Below are 26,568 nucleotides of genomic sequence, written 5' to 3'. Positions count from 1 at the left end.
CACGTGTGGTAGTTTGTTGAGCTGTGTGATTGTGTGCGTGTTGCGCGTCAGACACGCACACTGTTGCACATGTCAACTGTGTACTTGTACTTTCGCAGCCTTTCGCTCAGCCGCTCTCTCTCTCTCTCTCTCTCTCTCGGCCGCGGCTTGTTTTGTGACTACATAGTTGCTGCTGCGCCGTGGTCTTTGTCATGTAACTTCATCCACACGGTTTACACACAAAAAGAAAAGTGCATGAGACACATTTGACACACACGCGCGCACACAGTATTGGGACGATAACAAAGGGAGACTTGACTGTGCTGCCAGTAATCTTTGACGTTGATTACAGATGGACAGCGTTGACCAAAATGCCTTTCCTCACAACAGGCCACCTCACCAGGCTGTCGCCCTGGACGAAGCACAGCTGGACGTCCTCGGGCAACGGGCACCGCAGCAGTCCCCGTCCTTTTTGGAGAGGGTGAAGGCACAATGTTGGTAAGTCGAAGGATGGGTTAAGTTGTTGGCCCCCCGGCCCGTTTTAAGCGGCCAAGACCCTTGAACTGAAGCTGTGTGTGACTACGTGTGCGTCCGTGCTCCTCCAGTTGTTCCGGCCCCCGGTTGAAGAGCTCGCTGCTCGGTTTATTTCCTGTGCTGTCATGGCTGCCTCGCTACTCCATCAGGGAGAACGCCGTCGGGGACCTGGTGTCTGGAATCAGTGTTGGGATCATACAGCTGCCACAAGGTGAAGGGGAATAATCACATTAAGGACATTAACAGGTTTTCAACGGCTGCCACAACAAATGCAACTGTAGCTGCAGGTTAAAAGGACGCAAGCTGAAAACACAGTCATACATGAAGGCGTTTCTCTGGATAAGTAGACGCACAGGAGGAAGCAATTCCTGCCTTTTTATTTTGTTAGTGTCCGTTTGGTGGGACGTTCATTTTCAAGAGTGCAGAGAACACGTTTTTTGAATATACAGGAACTTTCTTTGTGTTGAGCAACTCGCTGTAGCTGCTCATTCAAGCCACACTTTTCACCTCCTGTTCTTCTTCCCCAGGTATGGCCAACGCCATGTTGGTGGGAGTTCCTCCAGTCTTTGGTCTCTACAGCTCTCTCTATCCTCTGATCATCTACTTCATCTTCGGCACCTCCAGACACCTCTCCATTGGTGACTCTCAACCCATCATTTTGTGAAGAGGGCGTCTAGAAAAATGTCTCGTGCCCCAAATACATTCAACAAACTTAATAGCTCAACTTTTTATTCTTTTATTATTGCTGTTTAAACAAAATGTAATAACAACTAGCAAGGTCATTGTTAAACACGTGTGCGTATCTGTTTATGTGTAACAGGTACTTTTGCCATCCTGGCCATCATGATTGGCTCTGTGACCGCTAAAGTGGAGTTGCTCCACATTGGTGATGAACAGGTTGACGTGGAAGCAGCCAAAGTGAACGTGGCGGTACAGCTCACTTTCCTCTGTGGCCTCATTCAGGTATACAGTACACACACACACACACACACACACACACACATGCACACAATACACAATACATGAACAAACAGATTGTTCACCTCTGACCTCTGGCCTCATTATGAAGACAAGCCGGAAAATGTCAGACCTCCGGTTGAGTATCACGTTTGTTTTTATCATTTCATCTACAGTTGTAGTTACACAACCTGTCGAGTTTCTGAGACACTCCCTTGTCGTCATTACAGGTGAAATTTGACCCACAGATTTAATTTTATTTCTTTTTTTTAAACGTTCTTGCTGATTCCCTTTTATATTTGGTATATTTTCCCTGCGCCCACACTGGGTCCCCAAACTGCACTGGATTGAAATCATCTCTGTAGAGGAGGGCAAAGATTTTCTCCTACTACTCGTGCTTAGAAATGATCAATACGTTTTCTGTTGCCAAAGTGTAGTTTGAAAGCAAAACATTCTCAGTGATGGAAACCATCAAATCATCATGTCATATTAGTCTCTCAGAATCAAAGAGCAGCATTCTGTGTGTTTGTGTACGTGTGCGTGTGTGTGTGTGTGTGTGTGTGTCCACTCAGCTCCTAATGTACCTGCTGCGTGGAGGAGGTGTGGGTCGCTGGCTGTCGGATCCTGTAATCAGAGGCTACACCACAGCAGCAGGTCTGCACGTGATGATCCTGCAGCTGCCACTTATGACTGGGATACCTGCGCAGAGACACACGGGACTGCTGCCTTCAGTTTGGGTCAGTTGAGACACAGCCAGCCTCAACACGAGCTCCCTTAGTGCTGTTATGTGGCCGATTGTGATCTCCGAATCAGTGTATATACAGAATAAATTTGGATGGATAAAGGAGGGAGCATAAACTCATGTTAGCCACAGAAGATTTGGGGTTTTGACCAGGAGAGTCAAAGAGCTCTAAGCACACAGCGGGCCTGAAGCAGACTGTAATGATGACTTGTGGTTGTTGTTGTTGTCGTTGGACTGGAACTCGTGTCCCATCTCCTGGACCAGCCTGATCTCCAAAACCTGTTCGTAAAAATGTATACGAAAATCTTGAACATACAAATTCGTAGTGATACATACTAAATAAATACGGACTACAACTGATGACGTCACCCTATTCAAAGTGAACGGGGACCTGCGCCCCGTAAACACACCTTGTGAAGTCTAACGATGTAAAATAAACGTGTTATGATTGCATTTTTAACGAGAAATCAATGTTAACTTGTAAGAATAGAATACTAACCCTAACCCCCTCAAAAAATCCAACATGGCGGAGAGACGTTCACTCAAGAATCCGACATGGTCCGCCATGTTGTTCACTCAAGGGGCGTGGTTAACCCCCGCCAGTTCCTATGTATTGTTACGAATTTGTATGTTCAAGATTTTCGTATCCATTTTTACGAACAGGTTTTGGAGATCACGTTGGCTGGACCGGTGCTGGCAGACCCTAACCAGGTCTCCTCACCTTTTGGCTACTGCGAGGCCCACCAAGGCCTAATTAAATTAATTTAATTAGTTATCGGGGCACAGATCTGTCTTTTCAACTTAAACGTTGGGATAAAACTCTTCCTTGAAGGCACCTTGTCACGTCTGCACAAGCAGTGTTTCTAGAGTGGTTTTGTTTGGCTTATCGGCTAAATCCGATTTTCTTCCAGTTTCTCTGGTCTTTATCTTCCAGTATGCGCTGGAGCAGTTAATAATCACCCTATCTGCGCTAGAAAGAATGCTCTGTTGTGTTTGTGGTTTTTAAAGGTTTTAGTTTTTAAACAAAACGTTTGAATGTGTCTTGGTTTGTCATCCTCCAGACGTTACATGATGTCTTGCACGGAGTGACCAGTGCTGTACCGGGAGCGTTGTCGGTCTCCAGTGTTTCCATGGTGATACTCATCGGAGGCAAGATACTGAATGAGCGCTTTAAGAACAAGCTGCCTGTTGCCGTACCATGGGAACTTATACTGGTGAGGCTGCTTCCACACACATGCATACAAACACACAGGCTCAGCAGACCTATGCCTTATGTTTTTTTATTTGTTTTTATTTTGGGACGACCACTTAGAATACAAACTGTAACTCAAGGCAAATGCAGGTTAATTTCATCTCTTTTTTTACAGATTTGTTCAAAATTAGCTGTCATAGTGCAGCTTCTCTATTGGTAAACACAAACATTGAAGGCTTCACAACAGTATACGTTGCGTTGTGTCCTTCTTGTCCGTTGTGGTGAAAAGAGATGAATGCTCGTGTGGAACCTCTTACCGAACTGAATACCCCGAAGATATGGAAGCCTTGGAAAATCAATAAATATTATAAACTGTAGGAAACTGCCCCCATGCAGTGAAATGCAGTGAAACCACTGCTGTGTGAAAGGTCTTCTGAATGGTTCCCCTGTTTTGGATGATGAACGTCCTGAGGCAATAGTGAACCAGAACTTTTGTTCACTTTGAGATCTTTCTAAAGAGGCAGTACGCACGACTGAAATATGAGCAAAGCTGTAAGGGCAGGCCTCACTTATGAAGAGAAAGTCCATCAAATAAAGAATGTGGATCTGGACGAGGAGAAGTTGCCCAATGAGAGGGCCCCATCTCAAGTACTGCACCACAACTGGGATAAAAACTGCTTTCTACAATAGTGTAAAAACAGCATCTGTTTACAACAATGTGCACGTGTGTATGCGCATTGATTACAAAATATGCACTCATCATGATTTGACATTTAAATGTGGAATATTAAATGTTGTTGTCTTCCAAACTGAACGTTCTGTTCATAAAATGTCATGTTCATTGTTTTTCTCCCACAGATTGTCCTGGGCACCATCCTGTCAGTGCAGATGGATCTGGTTGGACAGCACAAAGTCCAGGTGGTGGGACACATACCCAGTGGGTCAGTAGAACTGTGTCATTGTCGGTTTTCCCTTGTCGTTCAGTCTTTTATATGTATTTAAAAAAAAAAAAGTGATCCCGGTAGACATAGCACAACATAGCACTGCTTTTAAAAGGAATAATTCATTCAATGTCTCCAACGAATCATTGATAATTAACAAGATACAGAACAGATTCAGCATGTTTTATTTACTACCACTTGCATATTCTGTCTTCAACAAACGAACGTATTTCTCGGTTAGTTAATATCCTTCTTTCTGAAACTTTGACCTCCCATTTTTCACAGTTCTGTTCTCATCACACATTATACGCCAGTTAGCTTTATTGCGTTAACCTTGATAGCTTTGAGAGAAATGAAGGGAATTCATGGGGTGAGTCATTTTTAACTGGTAGTTATTTATATTATATTCTTTTTAAATGATTAGTTATTCCCTCCTCCTGCTCCTCTTCCTACTCTCACCCAGCCTGTCTCCCCCAGTCCTTCCCTCCCTCTCTCAGGCCACACAGCTGTTCGTTCCCGCTCTGTCAGTGGCTCTGGTCGGCTTCAGCTTCCTCTCGGCGTTGGGCTCGGTGTTTGCCAACAAACATGGCTACCACGTGGACAGCAGTCAGGTACGTTCATGGCGGTTTTAGCGCTCACGCATTCCAGCCAGGAACCACAGAGCGATTGAGCTTTCGTCATTGCGTCCGCATGCTGCATGTTATGCGCTCATGCATTATCGTAGAGATCCCTGTAATGTAAGGAGAAGGAGAGAGAGACTGAGCTGATCTCTTTAAAGTTGTGCAAATATTAAGTCTGAATCTGTTGTTGTGCTATTCCTATATTCACCAGAAATAGAGAGCACCAGACTCACTTTCATATTCAATCCTAAAAGTTAAAAATACTTACCTAACTATGGAATAACTATTTTTTTCCCCTGGAGTGTATTTTCAAAACATTATAATTATTATTAGATATAATTAGATAAATATCAAAATTACAAATTACAAAATGCTTTGAGCCTTGAAATGTAAATGACCACATAGTCAATGGAATATCATTAAATCAAAAAAAGGTTCCCCAGTTATCAACTGGGGAGGTTATCTATTGCTCACCATGGAAAACCTCTGTGCATGTATATATTATTTGAAGCCCACCACTTCCCCCTGACTACGCTCCAGTTGTATCCCTGAGCGGGGCGGCCGCCTAGGGGGGTATTTTTCAAATGGCTGCTGTCTGTCTCGGCCCTCAGGACCTGCTGGCTCTGGGTCTGTGTAACACCATAGGAGGAATGTTCCAGTGCTTCGCTGTCAGCTGCTCCTTCTCTCGCAGTATGGTCCAGGACAGCACTGGTGTCAAATCACAGGTACGCAATCGATTCCAAATGACATAAATAAAAACCCCACCTTTGTCCTTGCACAGTGTCAAAGAATGTATAAGGAAACAACATTCGATTATCTTTTTATATTGTGCATCATTTAACTGAAGTGGTCTTCTGTCCTCCTCTTGTGTTGTAATCTTTTGTGTCAGGTGGCCGGATTGCTATCCGCTCTGATGATGCTCACCATCCTGCTAAAGATCGGTCATCTCTTTGAACAGCTGCCAAAGGTAACGTGCATGCGAGGTAACAAACGTTATTCATGTTCATCGGGTATGTTACTCCGCTGGTGTACCAGAAGTTCGTACTGACAGTTTACCGGCCAGCTTGCCCTAAACCCCCACATAATGCTCATGGAATAATGGCGAATATCAGTGAAGATGTTTTACAAAATGTCACGTCATACTCCATCTGGCTCACTGATTCACTCGTCTTAGTCCAGTAATGCCTCGCTGTGTGTTCCAGGCGGTGTTGGCAGTGATCATAGTGGTGAACCTGCAAGGGTTGATGGCTCAGTTCAAAGATCTGTGTCTGCTCTGGAAGTGTGACAGATTAGACCTGGTAGGCTACACAGAGACACACACACACACACACACACACACACACACAGCTCTGATGCTCGTCCTCCCTCCTCCTTCAGCTGGTGTGGGTAGCCTCGCTGATCTCCACGCTGGTCTTTAACCTGGACCTGGGTCTGGCCGTGGCCGTCATCTTCTCTCTACTCACACTCATCTACAGGACACAACAGTCAGTGAACGTCATTTTAAAGGCTAATGGGACATTTTACATCAATGTAGCATTGCTGTTTAATCCTGATCATACTGTAGATTTCCAACAGATTATCAGGTAGCATAGGAGGTGTTTTTTTGTCACAAGCCGTGACAGCGATGCAGGTATCGTCTCATCAGGTGTCTGTGGTTGAGTCGTCATGGCAGAATGTGGTGCTGGAGACACCCGATGTGGCGAGAAGTGGCTGAAGGCAGTTTTACCAAGTGTATTTTAGTTTGTCTTTCTGTCTGCGGGCGGATTTTGTCCCAAACGAAAAAGCTGCAGTCACTAAACATTGCAGGTGTGCAGTTGAGATCCAAGTGAAGGCCGAGTTTGAAGATGTGTGAAGATTGATGCTTTGTATTAAGCGGGTAGAAAGTTGGGAATAAAATAGTATAGACTGTATATATATATATTTTAGGTATTAATCTAAAAAGTGTCCCCCCCTCCTTACTAGTCTCCTGCAGGCAGATGTGTACTCTCATTTACATTCCTCTGTCCATCTTGTCCTCATCTTCCAGCTCCTCCACTGTTGTTTTGGGTCGTATTCCTGATACCGACTGTTACAGAGATGTGGTACTCTACACAAAGGTACGCTTCATCTCTCACACAGAAAAATAAGCTTTAAGAAAAAAGAAAAAAATATTTTGTTATGGTTTGGTGTTGTGCTCTGCATTGCCAGCATGTTGCTCTCTGCCTCACTCGTGCCATCACTGTTCAGGGTCATCGTTGAGGTTTAGAGCTTTTGAAATACTTTTGAAAAGGTTCATAAGATGCCATTTAGAAGATGACATTAATCATCTTGCAGCAGCTGTTTGCATCCATGAGACCAACAACAAATCAACTACAAGCAGCGGCTCACATAAAAAATCTCAACTCTCCTCTGACTTTCCAAGTTTTACCCAAAACTGTTTCTTTTTCTTTTTTTCCTCCATCTGCCATAACATATTTTTAGTTAAAAAATATGCCCTAGGGCGCTGCGGTAGAGGTAGCTGGAGCTGAATTATGCGCTTTCAGTATTCCAGGGCCTGACTCATGGGGCTTTCCGGATGCGATGATGAATGACTGTAACATGACCCACAATGATCTCTGATGGTTGCCGGGTGTGGACTAGCATATCTGAAATGCCATTACATTGCCAACAAGGTCAGTAATGAATTCTGCACAGTCTGGCTTGTATCTGCACATGAAACACGCCCCACATTTCAAATGAATTATCATCATCTGCAACACAAATGCACGCCGCCGCAAGCATTTGATGTCTACTATTTGTGCAGGATGTATCTTTATGGCGATGTTAATAAATGACAGATTCTTACTTAATGGAATGAAAGACAGGTGAACAAATCAATTTATCCCAAAGTTAATATAAAAAATAGGTTTGGAAATGAATTGAGGAGATATCTTTGATAGCAGGTCATTAAACTGTGGTTCTAGAAACAAATAACACACCAAATTCTTTAGTGAAGGTCAGTCTTTTAATCATCTCAACAAACCAACGTGGGCGGTACAACTGTCCCCGAGCCAAAACGCACAACAAATACATCCCTGGATGAAAACCACCATCTGTCACACATCAAGCACCAGACCGTCACCGAAGGCAATCTGTTTGTGCTCCGGCCGGCGGTGAATTGCTCTCAACTCCTCGCTCTCTGTAGCCTCCGCTTTATTCTCTGCTCACTGGGTTTCACTGCTGGCTGCTGCAGCACGTCCCTCTGTGGTTCGTGGCAAGTGCCTGTCGTGCACCAGGGACGGTGCATGCAGCGGCTTTTCCTTACGGTAAAACGGAATAAACTGCCGTAACTCTGAACCAGATATACTGGTTTATTGTTTGGTCCACAGACTTGTTTTTGTTGTACCAATCGACCTTCCGTAAAAGCACCAGACTGCTGTTGTAAGTCCTGACCTTCTATCCAACGTGTGACTACTGAGGCAAGTTATAAAACTCAGCTTCTGCACATTGTGTCTCTGTTGCTTTCTAACAGGCAAAGGCAGTTGCTGGGGTGACGATACTCTCCTATTCAAGTCCGATTTACTTTGCCAACTCTGAACTGGTCTTCACACAGATCAGACAGGTACCAACACACAAACAGACACACAGGATGGAGTAAAAACAAGGCAGAGAAAGAACCGAGCATTGGCATCAGTGAAACAAGAGCCAGTTTTGAGTGACCAAGTTCAAGAATGACGTGTGGTGGTTTATTATGTGTAATTATGTAATTAGCAGAATGAATGAACCCAGATGAGCATCAGTTCAACAGTTCATCTTTCCCATGTGTAGGGTGCGTTCATCCAACACGACAATGAAGCACTGTGTTTCTGATTACCTTTTCCTCACCACACCCAGACGGTGAGTCGTGATCAGAAGAAAAACCCAGCTGGAGTACACACCTCGTCTTCTTCCTCCTCCTCCTCCTCTTCCTCTTCAGGACACACGTGGAGACACACGCATAGCCTGGTTCTAGATCTCAGCTCAGTCACCTTCATGGACTCAGTGGCCATGCTGGCACTTTGCAAGGTGATAAAAGAGACTTGGAGTGAATGTTTGAACCCGTATGCGGTTTTAGGTACACACGTGTGTCTATGCGCTTAACCCATTGCCTGTCAATCAAACAGCATGTGTACTAGGGCCTCTTTGCCTGGAATCTTGACTTCTTGATTTCTGCAGACATTGCCCTTTTCATTGTCTGTCACTTCTCGAGCTGGCCAACAAGTTTGCTTTCGCCTTCTGGGAATTTAGCACATATAATCTATTCTGCAAGAAATTACCTTTTCTACAAGCGAGAAAGAGGAAAAGTGATAAATATTTCTTTAATACTTTATCTCTATTTTTTATTTTCCACGTGGATACAGGCTTCCATAAAGTACCACGTGTTTAGGGCAACAAGTACAAATGGCAATGTATTATATTTAACACTACGAAAAAGCAAAGCAGGTGTTACTTATGTTTTATGTGGTTGTTTATAGCTTTTTATGATTTATTGGTGCTATAAGTAAATAGCATGTGGTGCCTGTGTGTGTTCTTCACTAGGTTGCAGAGGACTTGGATGTCCAAGGTGTCGGTGTTTTTCTGGCAGCGTGCCCAGGTCAGGTCTATGTTTTATAGAGTGACTCATATGTCTCACACTCATATGTGTGTTCACTCAAACACACACACACACACACACACACGCAATGCTGTTGTCCTTTTCCCACCACAACCGTAGCCTTGTCTAAGTTTTGACAGTAACATTTTATTTTTGATGTCAAACCAAACACATGTGATCTGACTACGCAGTCTGCATTGCGCATGAAATAAATGCTTGAAATTGTCATTTTGATTCACCAGAGAGAATCTTATCTCAGCTGCAGACTCAGGGTTGTAAAGCAGACAGCCTGTCCACCCTGTGTCTCTCCCCATCGGTCCATCATGCTGTCCAGCGCTGCCTGAGCACCCTGCCAAGGCCTCTGGAGGTACACGCTGTCTCGCTTCCGAGTTCATCCGCAGACATAATGAGCAAAAGTATTTCAACCCAATGTTTGCAGAGTTTCAAACGAGTCAAGGTCACTTTGCAGCCGACGCTTGAGCCTTAAGTTAGAAAAAGAAAAAGAGGTTATTGTGGCTGACGGCACAAGGTTTTGTGAAGGAAGAAGGATCCGTTGTTCTGCTGCAATGATTTGGATCTTTCTTTTGAACTGTCAAAGGTGTGCCATGTAAAATCAGTGGCGGACTCCCTTATTGTTCTTACAGGACATCTCACTGAATACATTTGTGTAAAATATGGCACTTCAAGAAAAACATTTTCTTTGTTTATATCTCTTCTCAGGAAATCATACCAGATGCAACTGAATGTTGAACCTGCATGGCTGCTGCTTTTACAGAAGAGTTACGTCACATCAATGTATCAGAGGGTGATGGTAAACCTCTAAGATGGCAGAACAGGACAATCACTGTTCATTTTGTTTTGAAAGTAAGACATTAAAACCTTTCCATCGTGTATAGGCATTCACTTTTAACACATTCCTAGACAATAAATGTATATGTTTTAGGATTTGCATCATTTTTGGTAAAGTATTTTTGACTCGATTAGATGCTTAATTCAAATTCAAACTGTTTTGATCCATCAATCTCTGGGTCAGAGGTCCAACCTGCTTTGAAAGGACTCTTGCCGTAGCAGGCTAACAACATATGTATAGGATGAAATTGATTGTTGTGCCATTCTATTTAGTATTCTATTTGATATACCAAGGCCCCAAACGATAAATCGAAAAAAGCGTTTAAAACAGGTATGAATTCATTGGCCCCTAAAGTGGTACATTGAATCTGTGCAAACTGTTAATATTTTGCTCAGCCAACATAACATAGTTACACATTTACAAAAAGTAAATCTACATACCACAGACGGGAGTTGACTGTTTTCATAACTGAGTCAAGTCTCTGTTTTTCCCGTTGACTACTGAACTGTGTTATTTGGATTAAGTGACAATGACTTGGTTGTGGGTGACAGAGACGGACCTTGAAATAACTCAATAACACAACCGATCCCCTCACAAAAATATAATCACAAAACATGAAAAACCCGTACTGGCAAAAGGAGAGGAGCAAAAGGGTTAGAAGTATTGGATGTTTCGTTTCTGTGAAAAAACAAAAGGCACACATCCATTATCGTGTGGGATCGGATCCAAACAGCAGGTATTGGATGTGTGAACAATAACAGCAGGTTCCCACCTGTGTTGCTCCTGGAGACACGCCAACTGTGATGCCAGCGAAACCAAGACGTGAAGTTACTCTTCAACGGCGACGGCAGAAAATGATTACAAGCAGTTGTGATTCGCTCATTGAGGGACAGGAAAGCCCCTCAGTCTCCACCTATTTCTGCCCACTCGCGCTATGTGGGTTGTAGTCCGCCGCGCTGGTTTTACGCGTGCAGACCGAGTCAATAGTTAATGAAAACATCCAATTAAACCAAAAACTAGCCTTTCTTTTCCATTGCAGGAAAACGTAAATCCACTTTAATGTGGGATTTAGAGAAAAAAAATCACTCAAATGCAAAGAAAAAAAAAAGCTAGCAGAGGATGGTTTCGATCCATCGACCTCTGGGTTATGGGCCCAGCACGCTTCCGCTGCGCCACTCTGCTGGCGACGAAAGGTCTCACTATTGGTTATAAATAAGTAAACAATGCAGATAGCTGGTCTAGCAGATAGCTTGATATTACGTTTCAATAGAGTTTAATCTAATGTTGTAAAGGACGAGCTGTTAACATGTAACAGTTGAGTTAATATTATCTGTTGATATAACGTTATTACTAAAGAGACATTAAGACGTTTGTGTGCGTGTGAGTGTGTGTGCGCGTGTGCGTGTGTTTGAGTTGTGGTTGCTAAGAAAACATAAGATAAAAAAGCGAGACAATATTAAGAACTATGTGATATAGCGTTAGGTTGTTGTTAACGGTCATGTATATCTATATGTACGTACATTACTGTAGAGAAATGAACCGGGAAGAAACTAAATGATAATTGTTTAGCACGCTATTTGTTTTGGGAGCTTCCTTGATGACTCATTGTGTCTCAAACTTTGATATCAGATAGGGCGCAGTACGGAATCAAAGGAAACTTAACTAAAGAGGATTACATTTCATATGACATAAACCATGACTTGTGGTCACAGAAGGTAACTCTGTGGTCCCAAACAGATGGGAACCTGTGGCCAAGTTTGATCAGGATCACAATACCGGCCCACATAAAGGCCCATCTTCCCCTCACTGTGGAACAAGGCCCAGAGGCACTTGAACTCCTTCCCTTGTGCTAAATTTTAAATAAATAAAACTGACATTTTAAAGACACCCAAGATTGACTAAGACATTTAAAGGAGCATTTAAAGCAAATAAGCCTAAGAATCATCTAAAGTGTAACCAAGCTGTGACATCATGATGAAGATGCCTGCTGATGGAACTAAATTGCCTTTACAAAAGAAAATTGTTTGTCACGCTTACTTAACCGGTAACTGTTGGTCCAATGATTAATCAAGCCCTCCCACTCTACGGGTGTGTAGTCATGATTTAACAAGAACAACCCTGACTGAGCGGAAATGGCTGACTAATTTAACCACACACAGATAAGGCATAAAACTCATGACAGGACTTGTTGGATGCTGTCAAATGAAAAGTGAGTATATCCAGGGATTTCCTTATGGTCGGTATTCATATGACTGTCTATGTAATTACTGCATGGTGAATACTTGGTGGTGTCAATACACATTTAGAATATATCTTAACAAAATAACTAAAGGGGGTTGATTCATTTCTCACGTCTGCCACTTCTGTTACCACCTCGACGGCGCAACTGCACACTAGAACTTTGCCCTCTCGCCCGACAACAATGTAACCTTTCCAGGTTTTCCTTCAGCGTCTCAGGGCACAGCAGTGGAGCCACGCCACAAGGACGGTCTCCCCCTCCGGCCACAGAGCGACAGAGGAGACGAAGAGGAGTGAGGGAAATATTTAAACCGTTTTTCTGCCAAACTATTTTCTATGAATATCCTCTTTTTTTTTTTAAAGAAAAACATTCATCGGATGGATGCAACAAAAATCAGTCCCGACTAGTCGTTTTTGTATCTTGTGGAAAACTACAACCGATTCAATTTGAACAACACTTCACAAGTGAGAGGATTAATTCTTCATGAAGAGTGATGTGTCTTCCTATGATTGCAGGAACCTTTTTTTATTATTTAGATGAATGATTTCCATTACAACCTCAACCAGCAATATATTTGGAATAAAAGACCAAACATGATATCACTTCTCTGTAAACCTATACTAAACTTGCATGGTTCATCTCAGGGTTTCAGAAGGTTCTGGGCTTTTTGTAAAATAAATCTTTTCAATAAAATACAACACTTTTCTAATACGACTGAAACACAAGATCATTATAATTATAAGAGTTTTAAACAGTTAAGTCTTGGAGGTATTGGAATCACTTTACTTGAACGAACATGCAACTGATTGACAAACTGTTTGTGTGCAAAAACAATAATTAGATTCATATATTACAGATCTAGTAATATATTATACTTTTTAAAGACGTCTTTTTAGGTGTATGTAAAAAAACACAATTGCAGCATTTAGATACTAATATTTTACAAAACCAAGGAATAGGTTTTTTTGCCAACATAAAAGAACTGGTGAGGATAGAACATCTTTTTGTTTTTTTAGCAAGTTGAAGCCATGGAAGAGAGGAGGCGGCCGGGCTACAGCGTGCACAGGGAGGTCCTGGACGAAGAGGCCGTGGATGAGATTGCAAAAAAGTCTGACTCAAAGTCATCCCTGCGTGAGAAGCTCAAAAAGTCAATGAGGTAAAGTTCCCCCGAATGATTTGATAAAGTAATAACCTTACTGAATTGTATTTGAATATTTTATTTCAAGTTGGGATGATTACATGAAACAAATCAAATGAACATTTTATGACCCTCAACTTTCAATAACTCATCTAATAATAATTCATCTGCTTCATTTCTATCCGTTTGGCCAAAGTGTCTTTTTCAATGCCACGAATGTTGAAACTTGAAATGACAGGACTTTGTTTTTGTTTTTTTCTTCCCTCAGGTGTTCTGGTCCCAGGTTGAAGAGCTGCCTGCTGGGGAGCGTTCCCGTTCTGTCATGGCTGCCTCGGTACTCGCTCAGAGACAACTGCCTGGGCGACCTGATCTCTGGAATCAGTGTGGGGATCATGCAGCTCCCGCAGGGTGAGGGTGAAGCCATCCCATCGCACGCTGACTGTTAGCCGGGAATGTTTAAATATTTGAACCGAAATGTCCACAATCTTTATTAACGTAAATTTAACTGTAGAAGATAAATAATTGGTTTGTTTTACCCTACAACTTAATACCGTTCCTGTGACGAGCGTTTTTCTGATTGCTACTGTAATGTTGTTATCATCTGCTCTGCTATCACTACAGGTATGGCTTATGCCCTGCTCGCCTCTGTCCCTGCAGTCTTTGGACTTTACTCCTCCTTTTATCCAGTCCTCGTCTACTTCATCTTTGGCACTTCAAAGCATATTTCCCTGGGTTTGTTCTTAAACACGTTATCTGCACACAAGTCATTTAGACACAAGGGTATTAATCCAACATGATCCAATATGTTGTTTACCGGCCAGCAAACACATGGGCGGATGCCTCCGTCTCCCTTATTTAGGAACGTTTGCGGTGTTGAGTGTGATGGTTGGAGGAGTGACAGAGCGATTAGCACCGGACTCCAACTTCATGATTTGGGACAACGTGACCAACGCCAGTGAAGTCGACGTGGTCGCCCGGGACGCAGAGAGGGTCAAAGTGGCTGCAGCCGTCACCTTCGTGTCTGGATTATTTCAGGTAAATTACTGGAAGTCAAATGTTTGGAGGTAATCCTCCCATTGATACTTCTCATAATGATCACTAGGGATTTTCTGCAAGAAACACATCGATCCAATAGAATACTGAAATACGCATCCTCAGAGCGTGAACAACAAAAGATTCAAGCCTCCAAAAGGATCCATATGGGATCCATCCAGCTTGTGCTCTCTGTGTCCTAAAAACATGTGTCTCTCTCGTTGTCCAGGCTGAAAGGGAAAGTTGTAGTTAATAAGTAATGCATTTGTAGACAAGTTCTGTGCCTGTAAAACTAGACCCTGGTTATCATCTGTGAGCAAACCTGTTTGTGATTCTGTGAATGTTAATGTTAACACAGACAGACGTATATGAATCCAATATTATTCTGAATCTTTTGACTTGTTGATGTGAAGCTCACTGTGTCTTTCAATACGTATGTAGATTCTACTCGGCCTCGTCCAGTTTGGTTTCGTTGTGACCTACCTGTCCGAGCCGCTGGTCCGAGGTTACACCACAGGAGCGGCCATCCACGTCATCGTGTCCCAGCTCAAATACACCTTCGGCATCAGACCCGTGAGACACAGTGGACCGCTCTCATTGATATATGTAAGAAAGAACACAGTGGACACCTGCTCATGTTTTTTTATTTGTTTTAATGACTAATGCTATTTGGGGGTTTTGGAAGATCCTGCAAGTGAGATAATACAACTTCATCAGCATAGTGGGCTAATAATGTATAACAATGTCTGCGTCCCCCCTGTAAGCATTCATGTATCTACGCCACAAAACAGCCAGGAATGAAACATTTGCTTGCTGACAGGCTGACGGACAAGAATCTAACATGAGCATTGTCTTTTCTTGTGTGACATGTTGTACCGCTTATTTCTCCCAAACAATTGTAATATATATTTGATTGCAGACGGTGTTGGAGATATGCTATCTCCTTCCAAAGACAAACATTGGTTCTCTTGTGGTCAGTGTCGTCGCAATAATCTGCCTCATCCTCGTAAAGGAGCTCAACGCATACTTGAGTAAAAAACTACCTGTTCCCATACCGGTGGAACTGCTTGGTGTGAGTATAGATCGGCTTGTCAAGTACTCAATGCACAGTCAATCCCTCACAAAGACGCTGTGACACTTACACCCACGAATGAATCTCCTATGATCCAGATTGTAATCGCCACAGTCATCTCCTGGCAAGTTAACTTGAAGGACAAATATGGAGTGGACGTGGTGGGACTGATTCCCTCAGGGTGAGAAACACACACACACACACACCAAACATACGTGAACGTGTGTTTACACATGTGAAAAGCCACGGCGTCTGTGATTGCTGATGTATTCTACCCTGCATGTTCACCAGCCTCCAACCGCCGGTGCTCCCGGACGCCTCTCTGTTTGGTCAGGTGATCGGGGACGCCTTCGCTCTGGCCGTGGTCGGCTACGGCATCGCCATCTCCCTGGGACGAATCTTTGCGCTAAAATATGGATACAAAGTGGACAGCAACCAGGTGAGGAGGTGATGGATGGACTCTGGGATGAAGTGCTTTTCATATCTTGTAAATAAATAGTGTGAATTTCCTTGTTTAAGGAACTGATCGCTCTGGGTCTGAGTAACTCCATCGGAGGCGTCTTCCAGTGTTTCGCCATCAGCTGCTCCATGTCTCGCAGCATGGTTCAGGAGAGCACAGGCGGGAAGACTCAGGTTGGTTATGCTGCTGAACTGCCCGTAAGTGATTGCACATTGTCAGGGTGCCTTCATCTCTGTCACAAAGTAGAGACTATTCTCACACCTACCATCCTAGTATCAGAAAAAAATAAAAATGTGACACATCTGAACCACTTGTGCTGCTTTTATGATCAAAGTAAGGTAGACCTTTATGGGGCTAATACATAGTAATCAATGTGCTACTGATGCACCACTACAAAGTTACATTTCAACCGTTTGCCTCGTTTAGTTTATATGGTCTTCTGTGGTTCTCTTTTGTTTGTTCCAAATGGCTGGACACCATTTCAGCAACATTTTAAAAATGGTGTTTTCTATGGCTTGTTTTTCCTGGACAGGCCATTCCATGAGATGATCGTTCTGCTGCTAAACTGGTTCCCCTCAAAGGTCAAGCAGAGTGAGAAAACGGGCATAATTAACGTCACTCTGAAGTGGCGTCATTAAAAAACACTTAGGCAGTTGGTTTTTTTGCTCACATCGCTGAAGTCCACCTACACAAACACAGATTTGCCAAGCGGCTAAACCGATTTAGTATGACAACACCATCAATCAGCTGAGGCCCATTACAGGAGAGAGGCGCTAACTGATGCTGCTGCATTATGTACCGCATTCTCTTAAATAATCACTACATCATTCATCTTTTTCTTCAACCCGCTTCCTCTGATGTCTCTGTCCTGATTTTCATTCATCGTGCCTCTATTCTCTCTCTCTCTCTCTTCACTGCAGGTTGCTGGTGCTCTATCTGCAGTAGTTATCCTTTTCATCACGCTCTGGATTGGAACGCTCTTTGAAGATTTGCCAAAGGTGCTGTGGATGTTTGAATGTCTTCACATCTGTGCACACATGTGTCTGCTAAATTGTGAACCACCCTCCTCAGACGATAGACAACCCGTTGAGATTGTGTTGCTATCAGGCAACCAGCAGATATTACTTCAGCTTTGTACTAAAGCACATAGCTTCTTTTTAATAAACAGATGATTATAACCAGAAATGAGTGAACCAGACGGCCGTTAAGCCAGATTGTCTTAACGACGTTATGACTTTTTCTGGAAAACTCTTGGTCATTGGTTTGCAGACTTTTTAAGTAGACGTCATGACAGGTCACCATCCTACACAAGAGGTTTGACTAAAACAAACTAAGTCACCTCCGTGCTTTTATCTATACTTGACTCACTTTGCAGGCAGTGCTGGCCGCCATCATCTATGTCAACCTCCAGGGCATGATGAAGCAATTCATGGACATCCGTGTGCTGTGGAGGAGCAACAAAGTAGACATGGTGAGTGTAGTGAAGACTATAGATACGGTACTGGTTAATGATTTTGGTAACAGGATGAACTTCAGAGACACATTCACACCTAATTTCAGAGCGCCAAGGGATAAAAGCACTTAAATCCGCCCTCTATTAGTAAGTCCCAGTGAACTTTGATATTTCTTGAGAAGAACCACGGATGTGTCCAACCGATTGGTAGAATAGCTGCATCGCTATTACTGCTGGATGGATTTAAATCAAATGCTACCTAAAAATAATTGAAGTGTAGTTGGAGTGGAGTTATACACTGTTTGGTTCGTAATGTTTCACTTGGTAAAAATAGACAATTTAGGCTTTTGTGAAAGCAAAGCAAGCAACAAGGATAAAGATTTTGAAACACGTGGAAAAACACATGAAAATTCCTGTTATGCTGATTGTGTGAATGCAGATTTAGTCTATGCAGCTGATGAACTACAGCTGACGCTCCCTGAAACATATTCTTAAACTTATTAGGCCACTGAGGATTTAAAAAATGTATTTGCAATCAAGACAAAACTTCACATTTCAACCATCTAACAACAGCAAAGTTGAATGTTATTTCAATTTAACACTTGCCTGCCCGCTGTTCATCATCATCATCACTCCCTCCCTCTGTAGTTGATCTGGGTGGCCACCTTCATCCTCACCTTGCTGTTGAACCCTGACCTGGGACTGGCTGCTGCCATTGGTTTCTCTATGCTCACCGTCATCTTCAGGACACAACTGTAGGAGTACAGTGCCACACACACACCAACAATTATACACTAATAAACACATCTTGAGTTTAGTGTGGAAGTGAAACCATCAATCACAACAACAAATATTGAATTGAGTTCTTCTCTTGCAGACGATAACCAATTACAAATGATTACAGATTGATTAAAACAGGCTTTGTTTTGTGTGTATTCCAGACCTAAATACTCCAAATTAGGGCAGGTCCCAGACACCGACATTTACAGGCCACTGGAGGACTACGATGAGGTTTGGCACATTACATTTATGATTTGATATAACTTGAAACCGGGGGTCAGGGCGAGTACTGGTCTAGAGATGAATAGAACAATGGAAGGTGAACAAAACCTGTAAAAAAGGACATGTTGAGTAGGCTATAATTACCACAACATTGTACACAGATATCCATCGATCCTAAATGATGAATCTCAATGACTTTGATCCCCTGACCCGACCACGAAAGGGACATCTGTGGTTTCATGTTAAATGTCATAATGACTGCCCTCCTCCAGATGAACTGTGATTTAACTTTGTGACCTTACTGATTGTTAGCATGCTAACACGCAACGCCAAGATGGTGTATGAAATGAACATAATACCTTTATTATTAAATCAAATTCAATTCAATTGTGCCCATGTAAGAATGCGAATATCAGCATTTTCCGACTGTTAAACTGAATAACTTATCCGAGCGATTGGTTTCAGCTGAAGCAAGTGCCAGGGATTTTGATCTTCCGTTCCTCTGCCACCCTCTACTTTGCCAATGCTGAGATGTACCAAGAAGCACTTGGAGAGAAGGTGAGGACACACGCACCTTAACCCCATCCTCCCCCTAAATCCAGGTCCTACTCTTTAATCCAGCTCCCTGCAGAAGTGCAACGGATCAAATGTTCTCACACTCAGACTCTAAAAGTAAAACCTGCACCAGAACACCAACACAAGAATATTAATGCAAATGTGTGTATTAATGTAGACCAAAAAACAGCATCAGATACAGAAACGCCATAGTGGAAACACGAGCCCCAATGAATATACAGACGGACACAACAAAGCCACACACACACACACACACACACAGAAAAGAAAAGAAGAAACAACCACCTCCACCAACAACCCTTTTTGTCACAGTTTCCGTGCAATTAACTCTGCGCTCGCAAACATTATTTCTGACACTAATAACTTACCCGGCATTTCACCGATTCACGTCACGGCCGTGACAGACATTGTTAGAAATGTCATCCCACCATTTTCTCCTCTCCTTTGTTTCCCTTGAACTTTTGTTTGAACAATCCCCTCCATCTCCTTCCTCCTCCCCTTTTTTCCTCCTCTTCCTCCTCGTCTGTCACGTCTCTTTGGGGTAAATGGGAAGACGGATTGAGGGAAGGTAGAAAACAGATGACAAAAGATGGAGGGAGGGTGAGAGGCAGAGCGTGAATACGGGTGGGAGATAATGGAGCGGCTCATTCACCACAATGTCAGCATGTCAAAGCCACCGGGTCGCTCTTTTCTTGCTTATCTTACATAAAGCCGTTGCTGGCCGTCAGAGGCTGAATGTCTGTTAATAAGGTTATAAATTACCACCAGATGAATTATGGTGACTTTCTATCTGCATGGTAAGAGCTTCTACTCGACCAGTCACTGCGGCATTCAGACAACTCCAATTTGGGGATTCGTTTCCAAGATGAAAGTTGCAAGGGAAATCTGAGATTGCTTCCTGGTAGTCCTCGCCGACAGCGATTAAGCTGGTGTTTCGCAGTTGGGTAATGGGATACTAATGCTGTCATTGCATGAACCAGTAATGCCAGTAAGGAAACATTTGGAGCACTGCCCACGTAAAGACTTAGTGCAAGAAATACAGCTTTAGAAATGAATGACAGCCACTCAAAAATAATTTAGTCAATGATGAAGTGACCAAATTCAAGGAGGACTCACACCTCATTTCTACTGCATGCGTACTTGCAGCTTTGTGAGTGATGCCGTTGGTATTTGCTGATCCCAACATGAAAACCGGTTTCTCTTGTCCAACAGGACAGCTTGACAATTGTCTTAAAACAATACTCAGCCTCTCAAATGTACCTTGAACGTGATCACACCCAGATTGTATTTAGGCAGACTTAAAAACCATGAATCTATCCCATAAATTCAAGTGGCATAATTTTGTCTCAAGCTTGGAGACAAATTACAGTCTGAGAAGGTTACAGAATAAGTGGTGGTGCGTTGTCGTCATAGTGGATTTATCTGTAGGTGATATATGTGAGCTTCACTATCACTGTCTGTGGTTGTCTTTTGCTGATTCTTTTAGTCGGGCATTGACATTACCAAACTCCTGTCAGCGAAGAAGAAACTAGAGGCCAAAAGGAAGAGGCACGAGAAGAAAAATGCCAAGAAAGCTGCAAAGAGGAGCGCCGCGAACCTGGTGAGGACGGCAAGAGACACAATGACAGTAAACGACACAATAGAAGTTTTTGTCCACTTTATTCAAAAACGCACAGACCACCATCCAAGCTTGATTGACACCTTTCAAACACAACTGTCTTTTTATACAAAGGTATTTTTGTTAAACAGAAAGAAAATATTCAAACATGTCTGACCCTAAAACACCATGTTAATTTGAATTCCTTGTGCTGAAAGTACATTTGATTGCGATTTATCGTCTGAACAAGCACAACATTTTAATGTTGTGTCTCCTCCAATACAGGAGGGGGGGCCAGAGAGGGACGGCCAGAATGAGATTGCCATCATTGAGATGGATGCGGAGCCCGACCCCTCACTCCCCAGAGCCATCATCCTCGACCTCAGCCCGGTCAACTTCTTGGATACGGTGGCCGTCAAGACGCTGCGCAGCGTACGTTCAATGACACGCGCATTTACACATCTGCACATGCAAAGAGATGAGGGGAAATATTCAATAAGATTAAGAATTGTACTTCTCGCATATGTGCATATAGAAGTGGTTATTATTTTGTGTCTTAACATACATTTGTTGTCTACATTTCTTCTTGTTTAACCACTTTTTAACTTTGCTTTTCACTGCTAGACCTTTCCTCCATACATCCAGTACTTTGTAATCAATAAACTCCTCAGGTGTTCAAATCCGGTAAATTGAATTGTCAGACTAATGAAATGATCTCCTGTCCAACCTTTTCCTGTTTCAGATCCGGAGGGACTATGGGGAAGTTTGTATAGAGGTGGTTCTCGCTGGCTGCTCCAGTAAGTTCAATTTGATGAAAATGTTTGTAGGCGCGGCTGAGACCGGAAAAGGGCAATGAATACGAGACGGGGTTCAGTTTGTGCGCCATGATAGTCGTTGTTCCTTCTTTCTTTAATTTGCGTTATTGTAAAGCTTGTACAACTTTAAAGTGAAAACAGTCTCAAATCTTACTTGCCCTTAAGCAGGAACCTTTGAGATATTGTGTGATAGATGTCACTGATTGCCTGACAGTTAAGTTCAGTTTAAGAATAGCAGAATTCCAGTGGGATCCGGTTGTCCCACATACTGTAACTCACACATGATGTGTTTTTACACTCACGTTCCAGGCCACACTTTGCCACACAGAATTTATATTCATTCAACCACACAAAATGTTATTTCAGCCTTTTGCCATTGTTCTTTCAACACTTCCATGTAGGAACAACTTCAGCCAATTAGAGGTCTGTTTTGCAGAAAACACTATTCAAGGTTTGCTATGTTTGCTAAACAATATTGGGTCATGAGAAGGTTTTAGTGAGTCCTACGGGAAGCTAAGAGAGAACATTAAACCTGTTCTCAATGTATTAAAGCGCCTTCTTTTTCCAGATTTTTCACATAGAGGCATCCAGTGTGTTTCAAAGGTTCAGCAGCTCTAATTAGCCTGAACCAAGTCGATAGCCTGTAATCAGAGAAAATACTTCATTGACGAGCAAAGGGACTGTTCACACGGCGAGGAGTTATGTGGTTTAATTACCAGTCATCCGCTCTCTTTCTAGGTGGCGTCATAGACAACCTGCAGACAGCAGGTTTCTTTAACGACAGGGTGACCAAGTCCTGTCTCTTCTCCACCGTCCATGACGCCGTTCTGCACTGTCAGTCTGCCCAAAAGCACAGCCCTCATGAGGTGAGCGTACACATACGCACCCAAACAGACCCGTCATCACAAAGTAGTACGGGCAGGTTTTGTAGAATTATCCAACAGAAAATAAGGCAGATGTGTTAATTTTTTAAACCGAAGGACTAATTTTGTTACATTTTATAGCTTTACATCTTTACTTTTTACATTTGGTTTGGAGCAAACTGAAAAGTTGCGACGTCCAGATCAAACAAGGTAGTTGTGAAAATAAACTCATTTTGGTCTCTCTAACCAGCCTGATCTCCAAAACCTGTTTGTAAAAATGCATACGAAAATCTTGAACATACAAATTCGTAGTGATACATACTAAATAAATACGGACTGCAACTGATGACGTCACCCTATTCAAAGCGAATGGGGACCTGCGCCCCGTAAACACACTTTGTGAAGTCTAACGATGTAAAATAAACGTGTTATGATTGCATTTTTAACGAGAAATCAATGTTAACTTGTAAGAATACAATACTAACCCTAACCCCCTCAAAAAATCCAACATGGTTGGTCCGCCATGTTGTTCACTCAAGGGGCGTGGTTAACCACCGCCAGTTCCTATGTATTGTTACAAATTTGTATGTTCAAGTTTTTCGTATACATTTTTACGAACAGGTTTCGGAGATCACGTTGCTCTAACGGCTGTCCTTCTTAAAAACTTAAGGTTTTTAAAAGGATTTTAATCGTTAAAAAACTTATTTATAGACGGAACTGCAACGACTGGACCGCCTGCTGCCATCCGCTGCAGCAAAGTAACGTTGCTAGTAAAACCAAAATAATGAGTAAAAGATGCAAAAGCGTAGAGCTTCAAAGCTCTATGGAGCCGATGGGAGGGGGGTCAGGCGATAATTCGGTACGAGCGACCCCTTTGCCATTATCCATTGTAATTTGATTCACCGACAGTATAATGTGAAGGAATATTGATCGGAGCAGCTGAGAGTGTTCATGTTGACAGCCGACAGCAGCAAATCCACATGTTTGTATGTAAAACGTTGAATTGTGCAGCAGCTGAAGACGAGCTGAGTGAACCGTCTCCCTGTCGGAAGGTCACACTGCGCTGCACTTTATGAAAAGGGGAAAATCGAATTGATCGACATCACATTCCTAATCAATCCACCTCATCACTTACAAGAATATGCAAACCGGTCCCATTCACTTAGGAGCCTGGAGGGTGGGAATTATGTGTTAAGCTCTTAATATCTTAATGGACAATCATTTAAATTGATTTGATTGCAGTCAAAATCCCATGTGATTTTTTTAATACACAGTTGCACACAAACAGCTAAAGAGCATTTTATGTAGCAATCTCCTAAACACGCCCCTGTGCTGGCATGGTTGTCTGCAGATGGTTCCGTGCATGTGCTTTCATTTCTTCCTGTTTCGTGTTGGTATTTGGTTGGATTAATGTTTCTGTCCCCATAGGACCAATCTAACTGAAAACAAAGAAGTGGCTCTGATCCATGATCGCTCAGCTCGCAGGCGCTATCGCTTATCATGGGAGAGTTGGGGAGCACACGCACACACATGAAAACCCAAACAGTCACTGGCATGCACACAATACAGAAATCCGTTGTGCATGGTGAGTGGAGCATGAGGTTGTGCCAAAAACAACAAGAAGGCACAGTAACTTGCAAGCCCCTGTATGCAGATGAATGAATACTCACATACAGACATCCACATGCAGGTTGCCCTAAATGAGTATCTTTCACATGGAAATGGTTTTACATGAAAGAAGCAAGCCGTTAAATGAATAAATCCATCGGGCCCTTAGTTTATCTCCAGCTCACATCACTTTACAGAAGCATTTCAGCTCACCAGAGAGCCAGTGGAGCCTCACATTCACCCCCGAGGCCCACCAGAAGCACAATATATAATATTCAACATAACGGAGGGAATGCGGGAATCCACATGGTGCAAAGTGAAGCCACCCGACTGAAAATAGTTTGACTCATGAACCATTATTTGTGGGATTGGCCTGCCGGGCCAAAGTTTGAGGCGGCCTGTTTCCAGTTGCGCTCCTCCTCGTTCAACTCAGACTTTCGTGCCACGGCAAAGAAAAGGAAAACATATTTTGAAAATCTTGAATCTTCTGTTCGGTATCTGTCCTCTTCTCGCTTTGGTGCCCCTTCCTTCGTTTTAATCTCTCCTGTGCTTCTGTTTCACAGGACTACAACGCGACACATTTCTGAGTCCTGAGAAGAGTGATGGAGGGTTTTATGAACAAGAGCCGGACATGAGGATTTAATCCAGTGAGCTTCTGATTTCGGGGGCACTGCACAGAAACCCAAACATGCAGACAAACACAAATTGTAACAAACACAATTACACACCCCGAGTCCTGCAATGATAAGCCTCGCTGGAGGAGTTTACACATCCAAGCCATGGAAAAACAACACAGACATACAGATGTGTAGTTAAAACACATTAATACAGACTGATGTTTTTCTGTGATGTATTTATGCATCAAAAAGGATTCTTTTAAATTGCCCTTAATCGGTAAAATACACCAAATAAAAACGTGCATGGATGGTTTATTCACGAAAATCTAAAAATCAGCCAATTTCAATGTAATCACATGGAAAATAAACATTGTTTTACTTCTCATTGAATGATACCGTTCGTGATTTGAGGATTCCAACGAAGGCATTTCGATTTGGTGACGCGCCAACAGGAAATTTCAAAAAGCCTCTGAAAAGATGAGGTCTGATGTTCTCCCTTCCCGTGTCACTGGGACCAGGACGCTGCCTTCGCACTCAGGCTCTTTGTTTGTGTTCAGACGCATTCAGTGAATTTTGTTTTTCTGCCTGATGTTTGAGATGCTCATTCATGTTACTCAGGAACAGAGAGTAGCAATGAGGGCGGCGGAAACCAAACCCAGAACCACCTCACGTGTTCTCATATTGTAGCAAATAAGCAAACTCAATCTTTTTTGTTGCTGTTTTGACCCTGAATCACTCATGAAACAGCAATGTGCTGGAAAGGGATTATAGTTCATTTAATTATCAGTGCAGTTGGAGACGTGGTGATTTCAAACACATCACTTGTCTGTTTACTACAACCAGGTTTGATGAATCATTGTTTATTCGAACACTATGAATCATATTTTCTTAATGTTATCCTCATAAATATTATTTAAAGTACCTTGCTTTTCCTGCGATGGATTTACTTACCTAATTCCAAAAAGTGAAACGAATGTTTTCTTTAAGACCTGACAAAAAAATGACTAAAATTGAACCTGCACTAATATAATATTATCATAATCATAACGTATCATATATCAAACAAGGTGCCATTTTAGAGCTTTTGGATTGTTATCCCACTTTACTGTTTGAGTTCATTGCTCTTATCAGCCTCATCTACAGATGTAAACGACCAGCTTTGATGAAGCGAAGCTAAATGGAATTAAGTATGGAACTAACATTTGTCAGATGGCCCGAAGTCACGACCGACTTTGTGTTTGTTGGAAACAAAAATGACATGTGGAGTTTTCTTGTGAACACACAAACCTTGGGTTTACATGGTGTTTAGTTGTAAAAAACTCATTCCACAATAAATATAAAAGGAAAACTGATTAAAAAACAGGAATATATTTTAAACCTGCATTGTTTGCATCCGTGTTGACCGGCTTGTGCTATTCCGATTTCTCCCTGTCTATGTGCACTAAAAGGTCCTTTTCTGCTCTCCTACCATCACAACTTCATACAGTCATAAAAACAGGAATATCAATCATGTAATCGTTTGTAATAGAGCGGGCTCCGTTTATTCCTATAAGCTGCTCTGGTAAATGACCGTAGATCTTCCAGTGATCGTTTGCATTCACGGGCCCATAAAGCTGATGCACCAGTATCCCCTTTAACCCAAAGTCTGCTCTTTTCTACTGGAAATATGGTTCCGTTTGGAAGTCTGTGA

At 42.6% G+C, this 26,568-nt stretch overlaps 2 protein-coding genes and 2 long non-coding RNA genes across 7 annotated transcripts in view; 2 read left to right on the top strand and 2 right to left on the bottom strand.

The window, feature by feature from the left end:
• The first annotated feature begins 149 nt into the window (after positions 1-149).
• Positions 150-10,851, top strand: slc26a6.1 (solute carrier family 26 member 6, tandem duplicate 1). Its single transcript, XM_040192715.2, has 18 exons — positions 150-477; positions 585-724; positions 1,041-1,151; positions 1,334-1,476; positions 2,043-2,207; positions 3,274-3,426; positions 4,263-4,345; positions 4,809-4,956; positions 5,577-5,690; positions 5,855-5,932; positions 6,168-6,263; positions 6,343-6,449; positions 6,992-7,061; positions 8,456-8,545; positions 8,818-8,988; positions 9,502-9,556; positions 9,799-9,923; positions 10,277-10,851. The coding sequence occupies exons 1-18, from the start codon at positions 332-334 to the stop codon at positions 10,304-10,306; spliced, it is 2,025 nt and encodes a 674-aa protein (XP_040048649.2). The 5' UTR covers positions 150-331; the 3' UTR covers positions 10,307-10,851.
• Positions 10,852-12,539: 1,688 nt separating this feature from the next.
• slc26a6.2 (solute carrier family 26 member 6, tandem duplicate 2) lies at positions 12,540-25,263 on the top strand. 3 transcript variants are annotated; one of them, XM_040192713.2, is made up of 21 exons: positions 12,558-12,615; positions 12,856-12,937; positions 13,662-13,801; positions 14,052-14,191; positions 14,405-14,515; positions 14,643-14,818; positions 15,257-15,421; positions 15,735-15,887; positions 15,986-16,068; positions 16,179-16,326; positions 16,407-16,520; positions 17,268-17,345; positions 17,723-17,818; positions 18,449-18,555; positions 18,742-18,811; positions 19,268-19,360; positions 20,865-20,978; positions 21,261-21,407; positions 21,718-21,772; positions 22,529-22,656; positions 24,825-25,263. In XM_040192713.2, exons 1-21 carry the CDS (start codon positions 12,599-12,601, stop codon positions 24,846-24,848), a joined length of 2,241 nt encoding a protein of 746 aa, XP_040048647.2. In that variant the 5' UTR covers positions 12,558-12,598; the 3' UTR covers positions 24,849-25,263. The 3 variants fall into 3 exon arrangements, with proteins under 3 accessions (XP_077949427.1, XP_040048647.2, XP_077949415.1); XM_078093301.1 differs by lacking the exon at positions 12,856-12,937 and having other exon boundaries at positions 12,540-12,615; XM_078093289.1 differs by lacking the exon at positions 12,558-12,615 and having other exon boundaries at positions 12,796-13,109.
• LOC120829002 (uncharacterized) lies at positions 15,452-17,840 on the bottom strand. The gene is made up of 2 exons (XR_005713616.2): positions 17,716-17,840; positions 15,452-16,293 (listed from the first exon to the last, which is right to left on the bottom strand). It is a non-coding gene; the product is annotated as an uncharacterized LOC120829002 (long non-coding RNA).
• The window catches only part of LOC120829003 (uncharacterized), an 8,072-nt gene continuing 2,524 nt past the window's right edge, over positions 21,021-26,568 (bottom strand). The window contains exons 2-3 of one of the 2 annotated variants that reach the window (XR_013453393.1): positions 22,507-22,630; positions 21,021-21,437 (exon numbers count right to left, since the gene is read on the bottom strand). This is a non-coding gene — a long non-coding RNA (uncharacterized LOC120829003). Of the gene's footprint in view, positions 21,438-22,506; positions 24,558-26,568 lie in introns of those variants that run through there. The other variant, XR_013453392.1, reaches the window with a different exon arrangement.

Source organism: Gasterosteus aculeatus, chromosome 2 (genome assembly GCF_964276395.1).
Source record: "Gasterosteus aculeatus chromosome 2, fGasAcu3.hap1.1, whole genome shotgun sequence".
In the NCBI taxonomy this organism is placed as follows: Eukaryota; Metazoa; Chordata; class Actinopteri; order Perciformes; family Gasterosteidae; genus Gasterosteus; species Gasterosteus aculeatus.
This window is presented reverse-complemented; position numbering and strand designations above follow the sequence as displayed.

Coding starts and splice junctions, on each gene's coding strand:
- slc26a6.1 (XM_040192715.2), top strand. CDS start 332: ATGGACAGCGTTGACCAAAATGCCTTTCCTCACAACAGGCCACCTCAC. Junction 4,346..4,808: donor GTGGGACACATACCCAGTGG/GTCAGTAGAACT, acceptor ACTCTCACCCAG/CCTGTCTCCCCCAGTCCTTC. Junction 8,546..8,817: donor TCTTCACACAGATCAGACAG/GTACCAACACAC, acceptor CACCACACCCAG/ACGGTGAGTCGTGATCAGAA.
- slc26a6.2 (XM_040192713.2), top strand. Junction 12,938..13,661: donor GACAGAGGAGACGAAGAGGA/GTGAGGGAAATA, acceptor TTGTTTTTTTAG/CAAGTTGAAGCCATGGAAGA. Junction 13,802..14,051: donor AAGCTCAAAAAGTCAATGAG/GTAAAGTTCCCC, acceptor TTCTTCCCTCAG/GTGTTCTGGTCCCAGGTTGA.